Here is a 12,025-nt window from a genome sequence, read left to right on the forward strand (position 1 = left end):
GGCGCTAGTTACAAGAGGTTATGCAGTATGCTTTGATGGCGCTAGTTACATTCCGTTATGCGTGCACATCATTACGTTTAGAATGACGTAATGTATAAACAGCATAAAAGAAAGTTTATTGCAAGTACGGGATACCAGTAAACGTTGTGCTATTTTAGAAAGCTAGTGTTTTAATAAAGTACGAATGAATTTTGTTTTTCTTTGTACTTAGTCCTCGTCAGAGGATTATTGATAGGAACCATCATTCTATGAAACACCTTTCTGACTATATGTTTAATCTTTGTTTTTTTAGGAGTTTACGATAACTCTGGTGTACGAATTTATTACACGTCTAACATTCAGCAGTATGATTCAAGTATGCTGATGGTAGGTGTGAAAACTTCAAAATTCTTTCCAATCCCACCAAAACAAGATGCTTTTCCAGTATACGGATCCTGTACTACAAAGTGTTTAAAAGAGGTAGATATTGCATAACACTTATTATTTCACTTTAAAATTAGTTGGTATTAATTATTTTTTGTAATAAATAAAATCTACAAAACCTACTTTTATATTACAGCTACTTACAGAAGGCGACATGAAGATATTTGCTGTTTTTCTCCATGCACATTTAGCAGGTTTGACGTTTTTTTTAATACGCAAACTGCATGCATCAAACAACACCACCTCCTTTCCCCTCTCTTCTCATCACTTCTTGCTTTTCATCTCCTCTCTTCTCATCACTTCTCTATTCTCATTCCTTCCCCTCTTCTCTCACCTTTCTTCTCTCCTCGGCCCTCATCTCTTCTCACCTCTACTTTCTTCTTAACTCTCGTCTCTTCTCATCCCAGCCGTCTCATGCCCTCCTTTACACCTCTCCTCTTTGTTCATTCCACCGTTCTCATCCCTTCTCTTTTCTTATTCCTCCATTCTTCTCCTTCTTTTATCTTCTCATCTTCTTTTGTACTGTCCAGTTGTGTGCCTTAACAACTCCAATGAGCAATTTAAAAAAAAATCTTGTTTAACTCAGTGTTTGAAATTGTCATCAAACTATCACCGTCAACGAAAAAGTATGATAAAATACCACTTTTTTACTCGTTTTACAGGAGTTGGAATCCGAGCCACTCATTATAGAAACGGAAAATACCTTGGAGAAATTTCAAAAGATTCCGCATACGATTTTGATCTTCAAGAAGTCCGTTACCTAAAAGAGCCTTGGGTAGTAAAACCGGTAATGTTATTATTTTCTTTTTCAAAAGAAGGTAATAAAATTATGTTGAGTTTTATTTAGGTTGGCTTATTGTTTATATATTAAATGCCATAATATGTATATTTATACCAATAATTAAGTTTTAAAAAACAGCCTAGAACATAGACGACATTATCATAGGCTTTTTGGTCACATTGCTGTAGTAAAGCTCTGTCTACATCGTGTCTATATATGGGCACATCACATTTTTTGTCGCATAGAGTTTGGTAGTGTAGAGAGAGCTTTGGCAAGTAAATCTTAATTATCTTACTTTACTGATCTCATTTCATATAACTGTGCAGGAAGATGATCTATTAGTAGAGTGTACATACAATACAATGGACAGAACAAATGTTACTTATGTGAGTATGACAAAAACATAAAGAAGTTTTAATCTTTTTTAGTAATTTTGAGTAACTCGCGAAACTATTGAGTATAAAACGCCGTCTGTGCAAAAAAAGTTTTTTTTTTCTTTTGACGGATATCAAGAGGAATCGTTTGCTGTAACCTAGTAAACAATGTTTGCTAGTTGATAAAATTAAAACAAATACTAATTGTATTTTTTTAGGGAGGATTGGCGACATCGGAAGAAATGTGCCTTGCTTTCTTATTTTACTATCCGAAAACTAATGCTGGAAAATGTTACAGTAGTCCACAGCCAAAAACATTAGAAGAAAATCTTAATTTAGGTGTCACAAAGTGAGTAAAATTTCAGCACTGTAAAATGTAAAGTATGGTATATATTAACAAGGAATATGTTGGTTAAGTAAGAACCACGAGTGTATGTTACAATTATTTACCGGCAGTGCAATGTGCAAATGAATGTTAGTTTTGGCATTTTGGCAATTTGTTTCGGAAGCACTGGGTCACATAAGGTCACACTTGGCGTTAAACCGTCACTTTATTACATATCTCTGGTACAGCAATCCAAAACTCATATAGGAAAGCATGCGTCCCTGGGCTGACATGTCCCGTATGTCTATCCCCTCTACAATACAAACAAGGTTTTACCTTTCTAGAATGTCGAGGGCGTGCTACTTCATGACTTAAAATGGCTCCCCGATTCTATCACACAATGCCTTTCGAATGGTTACACATTTTTGAAGAACAAGACATTCTTGCGTTTTAGTTTATCTAATAAATTGAACACTCTACCGAAACATGAAATTAATTAGATGTATAATAAGTATAAGTGTGATAAGTTAATAAGTAATACCAAAGTAGGCTTACCTCTTACAATAGGAGGTAAACAGAGTTAGCCCACAAGTCTTTAGTTATTGTCTTTTTCAGGTTAATATTTCTTTACGAGCGTCACATAGCGAATTATCACTTTTTGATATATTTTTTCTCGAAACTAATATGACGCGCCATATATGCATGATTATCGTTTTACGGATTATGTAGAACCTAGACTAGGAGAATTATTGTAAGCTGCATTTTTGTATAAAAGTGAACAAAAACAATTGAATACATTAAATTAGCTCTTATGGTAATAAGTTATCATAATAGCATTTTCTTTTCCCTTTCCTTGATGTTAGGAACAAAAGCTTCCGTGAAGCTTTACAAGAGTTAGATTGGACAGAGGAAAGAGTGGATGTTTTAAGAAAGTGGTGGAAAGAAGCGCCCCGTATGTCTTACTGTTCAAACCATTCTGGTCACAATGCATTTCACGAGGATGAATTTGTAGAGGAGGTATGGTTATAATGTTTATATACAGGTTACATGTGGGATATACTTAAAATAAAATTCTATGACTGCAATTTGCGACCACGAAATTTCACTTCTGATCTCATAAAACTGAAATCTGAATTTCGTGTATAGTGGGTTTTAAACTTTTCTAAAGTTATGAATAAAGATGAAAGTAGACGCTAGGCCTACTTGGATTAGACATAAATGACTTGTTACTATGTATATATACAAAATAGTGTCAACATGTTTGCGTTTTCGTTGGTATAATAAATGTCCTTAGAAAATGAAACCTCGCTATCTAGAAACTTATTTGGCACAATTTTATTAGAACTTATAATATATTTCTTATAGGTGCGACGATATGGTTATGTTGAGACGAAAAGTTTGGACAATTTGATTGACATTCAGAATGAAATTGTTGAAGAAAACAAGTGCTCCCATTCAACAAGTACAAAGATATCTTTGTTTACTGTGTTAGCTATCTTAGCTATTTCACAGTTTATATAATCTTGTTATAGTGTCCAATAACATGCTGTCTATTACTCTTTAAAAGTAGGTCCAATGTATGACAATGTTTACTTATACTTTTTTGTTAAACTTCCTCTTAATTGAGGACAAAGGTCGTCATTGGTTGGTCATACACACTTGTATTAAACCAACCCATGATTATAAAAGGCCTATGCCTAACATTAGTCGATGTAATTTGGTGATTCGAGGATTATTTTCAAAAATAAAACTTTAAATTTACCATTTTGTCTTCATAATTATTCTGCGCACATTGATCTATTCTTACGTGTTTCGATACCATTCGGTTAATGTTTTCGTTTGACGATTGTAGGCCGACTTATGCATGCGCAGATCAATTTGTTTTAAAAGAGGGCGGAGCTTGCACGTTGCATGTTGGTCAATAAAAAAATATATTTTGGACCATCAATCATTTCACTTAAATGTATATTTTGTAATAACGACATAGTTAGAGCCTTCGTTATTTCGTTACCTTGTGTCATATCGGAATCGTTTCAACAAATACTCCTATCACAAATATGGTAAAATAGAAACATTTGTAATAATGTTCTAAAAGGCCAAGCTCATTGGTCATTTTAAAGTGGTAATCTTGTTAAGAGCTAATACGTACATATTAGGGAGCTTTCGATTTCCCACGATCTTAGATTTACGCATCGTCGAGTTTTTAGTCGCGTGGACGCGACTCTATAGTTCACTATGTCGGTCGGTCGGTCTGTCGGTCTGTCTGTCAGTCCGGTATCACTATGCGTTTTATCGCTTTTCAGTACTTTTTGAACTGTTTTGATGTACAGAAAAGTTTTAAAGTACATTGCTTTTTGAAAGTTCATTTTTCTGAGAGCATGCGACTTATGGCTATTATGTTCTATTGTAGCCTGAACTCAGAAACAACTAAACCTGTGTCGAGGAATAGAGGGATAAAGCACGTCCCAACTCACCCGCATCCGCACAATGCATTCACAATTAATCAAGACTGAACTCAGAAACAACTAAACCTGTGTCGAGAAAAAGAGTGAGACCTAGCTTCTTTGTAAGTTGTCCGGAACGGTGTATACTGGGCTAATACGCATGCGCATATTTTCTATAATCACGATCTCCTTTCTTCTACGTCCGTCACGATGCAAAAGCTCACTAACATCGAAAGACCGAAGGCTTGTCAATGTTAGTTAAATCTTTTACGTTGTTTACTGTACTTCTTACTAGCAGATCTTAATAGAGTGAGTGAAAGAGTTCATGAAACGAAGTTCATCGATTTTGTTTACGATAATGTCGCGTACTCTGGTTTTTTTGCTCTGCACTCTTGGTGCGTTTGGTGAGATGAAATTCAATCACAACGTGTTTCTTGATAGCGAGGAAAACGTTCAATTATTTTGGAAAGTTGAAGATGATACAATTATATTCGAGGTTCGTGCGAATACAACAGGCTACGTTGGGATTGGTCTTAACAGCAATGGAGGAATGAAAGAAGCCGACATCGTGATGGCTTGGGTTGCTGATGGTACACCATTCATTTCGGTAAGAATTATTTCTAGTTTTTTGAAAACAGGAATAAAGGCTTAAACGCTTATAAAATGCAACGATATAGAAAAAGTCATAACAATGCTATAATCCATGGCATTTTTAACATTAAGACCAAAAACAAAGATTTGGCTTCAGATTAAGTATATTTTCAATCTGGTTTTATTTTAAAGCAGTGTCCCTGTTGGCATAATTCCTAGAGTAGAGCTTCTTAAAAGTCCAGAATCCTCTCTCAAAGCAGTGTTATCGAATGTATTTATTGTAAGTCAAAATGTGTCAGTAGATTTCTGAAAAGTTCATCCTTCTGGACAACTGATCAAGTCTTAGAATATGTCTTTATTGTTTTCCACGCCTTCTTCATTATTTTTCTTTTTTTTTTTCATTTCTTTATTCTGACATAAAATCATAGGATAAAAAACACAATAAAGTACCGAGACGGCAAACTTATTTCCATTTTGGTCCTATTATTGTTACAGGTTTTAATTATATTTTGGACTGGTAAATTAAATGAATATAGAAGTCATAATAGTATTTCCAATATAATTTATAATTTGCAGAACTATACAAATAAAAACAAAATAGTCAGTAAAAAAAATATACAAACACATTTGACCATGACTTGTATCCTCTTATTTCCTTAAAGATAAAAACTAATCCAATAAATTCCTATTTAAATCGCTTCAAATATAAAAACGTTGACCAAGGCTTATCACCAACAATTTTATATTTAAGGATCGACACGGCATTGGTAACGAAGAACCAAAAGTTGATGAACAAGAGGATTATGAGATGTTATATGGAAGTGAATCAGATGGTCTAACAACAATAGGCTACCAGCGAAAATTGGTTACCTGTGACGTCAATGATTACGATATAACGGTAAGTATTGTGTAAAATAAATGAGCCTTAACACCTAATGATTGTTTATAATTGTCAGTTTATTATACTGCACAGTAGCATACTAGTATATTTTAAATAAAAGTAGCATACCAGTATATTTTACCTACAATAATTTGTTTTATTGATTATATTGATTATAACATATTGATATGATTTTGCCATGAAAACTCAAATAATTTATTTTATTTACCTAAACTGCTGTCCAAAAGAAAGCTCGATATTCGTTCAATCGCGACACACCACCAAATATTACAACTCCTAGATTGACGGGGCAATATAATTATATAACACATAATACAATATTTATATCAATATTATTAACAAAAAATGCCTATAATTAACCATAATACAGCAGAACCCCTTCGGTACGCTCCTGTTCAAGAGAAGCTTATTTACATCAAACTTTATGTGGCAAAGGTGATGTTCCCATATATGGACATTATGATGTTATATCACTACCACATTTGGGCACATCACTACTAGTTTGATAGTGTAGTGATTAAATCATGCATTTTATTTCACAGTCTGATACAGTTAGAGTAATCTGGTCCTATCACCCGGATGATCCCGATGGTAGACAGACTGCAGTATACCATGGCCCTCAACGGCGGGGTGTTAAATCTGTCGTTTTTCTCGATGTTATTTCGTCAAAATTAACCGAATTGCCGGAAGGGACGAAGAGTTTTGATATATTGGTTGACAATGTGAGTACGGATACTGAAATACATTACCTGTACAGTACCTCCATTTTGATATTTCGAGTTTTACCATAAATAGCAATAAAATGCACACATGGGAGAAACGGTCTTCGTTGAAATATTTCCAATGACTGTTTTTGTTGTATTGTTGCTTGTATAATTTTTTTATATACTTTTCTCATTATGTTTTCCTTCTTTTTGTTTCCTTTTCAAATTATGTTTTGTTTTTGGACAGCACCACATGCTGTGAGTGCCACCGATCCAAAGGTGAATGGGTCAACAAATAAATAAATAAATAAACAATGTACCGATTCTCTGTATTGAACACAACTTTATAAGGAATATTTAGTTGTGTGCCAGATAAGTTTAGCCCTCCTTATATACTTTCTTGTTTTCTGTATTGAAATAATTATGAATATGTAGTTTTACAAGATAGCTGTAGTTTCTCTCATATTATAACAACTATATTGCTTCTCACAATTTTCCTCTCTATAGTAACTCACTCTATTTATCGCAAAACATAATGTTGAACAATTATCTGAAATGACACGTTATTTAATCTTATGTTTTCAGTTAATAGTTCCCGACAACCAAGTCACTACATATTGGACCTACCACGATGAAATACCCGAGCTGGCAACTCCGCAACATGTAATTCGGGTAAGAATATAACATTAAAGATAGATTAAACATGATTGAACCTGGACATTTCTGGTAACAAGCTAATTTTTTTGGTCCAAAAAGAATGTCTAATGATACTAAAAGTGCTCGTAAATCCCCTGAAATAGCCGCCATTTCCTGTTTTCAGAAAATGGAAGAACCCTTTTTAATCTTAGATCTAAAATTCGTAGGCCTATTTTTGTAATCCCGTCTCTTTTGTCTACCGTCGTCAATAGGCCTACTCTTTAATGAGATTTTCCAACGGTATATGTGCTTACAAATCAATTGTAGATTGAGCCTGTCGTTCAACCTGGTAATGAAGGAATCGTTCATCACTTAGTTCTAAAAGAATGCTATGGACTTACAAACATCACTGGCAATAGGAGTTTGCACTACGTTGATGCTATGTACCAATTCAGCTCGTGTTCGAAAATGATTTATGCATGGGCCATCGGGGGAGGGGTAAGTGAAGATTTATATGCATTTAAAAGTTTTCGCAAAAGGTATAATTATAGAGTACCGTTAAAATACATACTTATTTATGTCAATAAATAAGAATGTTTTCTATAAAGTTATTTAAATGGTAAATGCAAATAACAAAATTGTTTAAGCATTGAATGAGTACCTAATTCTTAAAAAAATATTCAGTCTTTAGAGTTTCCAGAAAACGTTGGTTACAGAATAGCTGGAGAAGATTCAGTGAAGTATATGCAACTTACCGTACACTATGATAATGCACAGCTACTTACAGGTATTGCTCTTTTGCTAAGAAATAGGCAACATCCCAAAAAGATCTCTAAATAAACATAAAAATCACAAGCAAAAGCAACATCAATAGCATACCTACCTAACAATTAGAATTTTTCATTTAACTAATCTTTTAGTAGCCAAGAACATTTCTCTTGTAATAGTATTGATCAAATTAGTGAATGGCAATACGATTGAAAGAATAAAATCTGAATAAAAACTAATATAATTATTATATTAAGTTTACGCCTAGGCTTTCAGGAATAAGCGAAGTAAAGTAACACTAAGTTGGGCAGATTTAACGGTGCCTTTCGCACTTTTTTTCGACAATAATATAATAAAACTTTATATAGTGTTGGAGGCGCTATTTCTCCCAAACACTTCCCATCATGCATCGCTCACGCAATTTGCGATAAAAAAAAACTATTTATTATATTAAGTTGACGCCTAGGCTTTCAGGAATAAGAGCAGTAAAGTAACACACAGTTAGCCTTTCGCACTTTCTACAATACTCAAATTCGCCACTAATGGTGGTATCCATTTATTTTATTTTAGGGGTTAACGATAACTCTGGTGTACGAATTCATTACACTCCATTCATGCGTGAATATGATTCGAGTTTACTGACGGTAGGTGCATCAGTTTTTGAATTCGGTCCAATCCCGCCAAAAGAGGAGGCGTTTCTAGTACACGGCTCCTGCGATTCAAAGTGCCTAACCGAGGTAGATATCCATTTATTCATTTCCTTTATTTCGTATATACATCCTTATACAAAACATACAAAATAAAAGAAAAGAAACAAATTTCACCAGGAAATTAACAATAGCATCTTCCACAAAAAACAACATAAACTATTCTAAAATATACATTTTGACCAACGCTGATTCAGGTTGGATTGTGGAAGTACATTGACTGTCATGAAATATGTTCATAAAACTATGAATGGATTTCATCCAATATTCATAAAATTAGAGAACATTGTTCGTAAGAAATATCATGCTTGCACTATTAAAACTAGGTAACTTCCAGTAGCTTACCTAACTGTTATTAAAACAAACTCTAAATTTACCTCTAGAGTTCACAGTACCTTCACTGAAATTATACATTTACGTAATTATAATTATACTAATATTTTTAGATTTTAGATCTATTTGGATTATTTTGCTTTATTAATTTATTATTCAAATGCCATTAAGTTGTAATAATTAAAAATATTTTTTTATTTTCTAGTTTCTCCAAGAAGGCGAATTGAAGGTTTTTGCAGTCTTTCTACATGCGCATTTAGCAGGTTTCAATATTTCATTCTATAAACGAACAACTGATAAAATCCAAATCCAATACCATACAAACGGTTGTGAACAAAAATCAATAAGGTTTATCGCAAATAGCTTGATTTCGCGAGGAACGTCATTGCACAATGCATGATGGGAATTGTATTTAGGAGCAAGAGCGCTATCGTATAATAACAACCAACTTTATACTGGTGATGGCGCTGTTGTTCTCAAACCCTTCCAATCGTGCATCGCTCACGCTATTTGCGATTTTTCTATGAGTGTGCAAAAGATTTCTTTGATGATATTAAAGTAATAGTCAATCGAGTCACGCTTTCTTTAGATTCATATCCTTCAACCAACCGAGATTTCTTCCTAAACAACTGCTACATCGAAACTTTTACTTTCCAATTTTAAGATGATGTGTTGATTTGATTTACAGGAGTTGGAATGCGAGCAACACATTATAGAAATGGAAAATATATTGGAGAAATTGCCAAAGATTCCGCCTACGACTTCGATCTCCAAGAATTCCGATATCTAAAAGATCATTTGATAGTAAAACCGGTAATGCCATATACTTTTGAATACATCAAGTAAAACACGTGTGTTTGGATGCACCGAATGTAAACAACTGGTTGAGGAAATGTAAATAGGGGGCTTTGGAGGAGGAATATGCAGAAGAATAATCTTTATGTTGTGTCTTATTTTTTACAGGAAGATGATCTATTAGTAGAGTGTACATACAACACAATGGACAGAACAAAGGTTATCTCTGTGGGTATACGAATTAACTTTATAAACCTCACAAAATATTCCATGGTGCAATTAAGGAATTTTATTTGAGAAGGCGCCTGCTTTTGGCGCTTACTTCAATTACCAACGATGATTGTCGGCCCTGTGTACATACATGCCGGTTACATAAAAAATATAGGCCTCTGTTTAAAAATAGTGAGGAATCTTCTCCCGGTGCGCCTATATAGGCTGATTATGGTATTCACTGACTAAAATGTTACTTACCGTTTGTGAATAGGGTCGGTTTAAAAAAATCATTTATTTTCACGATTAATTATGAATTTTTTCACGTTATTACGCATGCGCAGTAGCCAAAGCTTTCTCTTCGTGCGAACTGATTCGCCAATAGTAGAAAGTGTGCTTATCGTGTGTTAGCTTGTCACAAACTTGAGTTAAAAATAATTATGTAATTTAAAATTAATGTTTTAGGGAGGATTGGCTGCGACGGAGGAAATGTGTCTGGCTTTCCTATTTTACTATCCGAAAGCTAATGCTGAAGGGTGTTATAATGTTCCACAACCAGATTCATTAGAGGAAAATCTTAACTTGGGGGACCTAAAGTGAGTAATATGTTTTACATTACGTTAAGAGCTATCATAGAATACGCAAGACTCTAGTTATTGTGGCACATATAGAGTGCCATACCTTTACTCGAGTTGGGATCAACAGAACGCCCGCTATTGGCGCTCGTGTGAAAAACAAACTACAGAGAATCAATATAATTAGAAAGAATATAATTTTGTCTAAAATTATTTGCAGTTAATCAATTGTAAAATAACTGCTTTTTATATATATTTCCTTCATGTGTGAGCTAACATGACGATAATTTAGGCTATACATTTATTAGAGTGTAAATTTAAATCTTGATTGTTTTTTTTATTTTCTCTACATTTTTTAAAAAGAAACAAAACCCTACGCGAAACACTACAAGATTATGATTGGACAAAGGAAAGAGTAGATGTTGTGAAAGCATGGTGGAAAGAAGCGCCTCGTATTTCGTATTGTACGAACTATTCTGGTCACATTGCATTCCCTGAAGAGGTACGAGAACATGCTTATTACAAATGTGCATCCGCTGTCAATTTAAACAATCCTTTAAAGATATATTGTCTCCCAAAAATATAAAAAAGAAAGATTAATGAAATAAGACTTTTAATAAGCCATTTTGTAGTTTTAATAAAGTTAATCACTTTCGCAGAAAAAAAATAATGTTTCACTTTCATGTATATACTTTTTTATTCAAAGTGAATAAATATTATGCATTATATTATTAACTTGAACACAAAATGGACCTTTCGATTATTAATTAAGCTGTTTAAAAGCATTTATGTCTTTGTTTTTTAGGCTGATGATGATGGTTTCATAAAGACAGGCAGTTTGGAAAGTTTAATTGACATCCAGAATGAAATTGTTTTTGATGATAAGTGTTCTCAGTCCACCGGTTTGAAGGGATCGTTGGTTATCGTGGTCATGTTTGCTATATGTAACATTTTCGTAACTTTGTGATTGTGTTCAACTTAAAATATCCAATAGCACACAAAATACTGAATGTTTATGAGTGCAATGGTCAAAATAATTTCATGAGAATATTTCATCTTTTACCGAATGAAATTAATTGTACCATTGCACAAATATAAAATAATCATTATTTTGTTATAGTAGGTGTGTAATTGCTCGAGGGTATTTCACGTTTTACATTATTTTGAAGACTAAAAAAGGATGTTAATACTTAAGGAGGTGAACAGAAATTGTATTGACGTCTGACTATATAAACTTAAACTAAGCTTTTTATCATTCTGTAACAATTTTATTAAATAAACAATACCGTATTTTAACATAGCAGTACTGTACATCATTCGCCACACTGTTTACAGTGACATTTTTTTACATTTTATTCATTATTTATTTCTAGAAATTATCAACCGACATTTTTTTGTGTCTCGTTTATTATAAAGTACAATATTGATTAATTTTGTTGACTACTGCACCTCATACTA

At 33.4% G+C, this 12,025-nt stretch overlaps 2 protein-coding genes across 4 annotated transcripts in view; both read left to right on the forward strand.

Annotated features, from left to right (window-relative positions):
• LOC144856444 (DBH-like monooxygenase protein 1 homolog) overlaps window positions 1-12,025 on the forward strand; it is a 38,340-nt gene that overhangs the window by 5,547 nt on the left and 20,768 nt on the right. The window contains exons 8-14 of one of the 3 annotated variants that reach the window (XM_078714459.1): window positions 293-459; window positions 560-617; window positions 1,086-1,210; window positions 1,531-1,590; window positions 1,797-1,927; window positions 2,767-2,920; window positions 3,269-3,591. In XM_078714459.1, coding sequence (XP_078570585.1) covers window positions 293-459; window positions 560-617; window positions 1,086-1,210; window positions 1,531-1,590; window positions 1,797-1,927; window positions 2,767-2,920; window positions 3,269-3,424 — 851 coding nt within the window. In that variant the 3' untranslated portion in view covers window positions 3,425-3,591. Of the gene's footprint in view, window positions 1-292; window positions 460-559; window positions 618-1,085; window positions 1,211-1,530; window positions 1,591-1,796; window positions 1,928-2,766; window positions 2,921-3,268; window positions 3,594-12,025 lie in introns of those variants that run through there. The other 2 variants (XM_078714458.1, XM_078714457.1) reach the window with 2 other exon arrangements.
• LOC144856445 (DBH-like monooxygenase protein 1 homolog) lies at window positions 4,706-11,851 on the forward strand. Its single transcript, XM_078714460.1, has 13 exons — window positions 4,706-4,954; window positions 5,690-5,836; window positions 6,382-6,561; window positions 7,129-7,215; window positions 7,507-7,677; window positions 7,864-7,966; window positions 8,518-8,684; window positions 9,193-9,250; window positions 9,676-9,800; window positions 9,951-10,010; window positions 10,458-10,588; window positions 10,931-11,069; window positions 11,373-11,851. The coding sequence occupies exons 1-13, from the start codon at window positions 4,706-4,708 to the stop codon at window positions 11,532-11,534; spliced, it is 1,779 nt and encodes a 592-aa protein (XP_078570586.1). The 3' UTR covers window positions 11,535-11,851.

This window comes from Antedon bifida, chromosome 11 (genome assembly GCF_963402885.1).
Source record: "Antedon bifida chromosome 11, ecAntBifi1.1, whole genome shotgun sequence".
In the NCBI taxonomy this organism is placed as follows: Eukaryota; Metazoa; Echinodermata; class Crinoidea; order Comatulida; family Antedonidae; genus Antedon; species Antedon bifida.

What these genes read in the sequence shown, in the direction of transcription:
- LOC144856445 (XM_078714460.1), top strand. Translation starts at nt 4,706, where the DNA reads ATGTCGCGTACTCTGGTTTTTTTGCTCTGCACTCTTGGTGCGTTTGGT. An exon ending in TCAATGATTACGATATAACG is followed by an intron (nt 5,837 to 6,381) that starts GTAAGTATTGTG and finishes TTTATTTCACAG; the next exon opens with TCTGATACAGTTAGAGTAAT. An exon ending in TAATGCACAGCTACTTACAG is followed by an intron (nt 7,967 to 8,517) that starts GTATTGCTCTTT and finishes ATTTTATTTTAG; the next exon opens with GGGTTAACGATAACTCTGGT.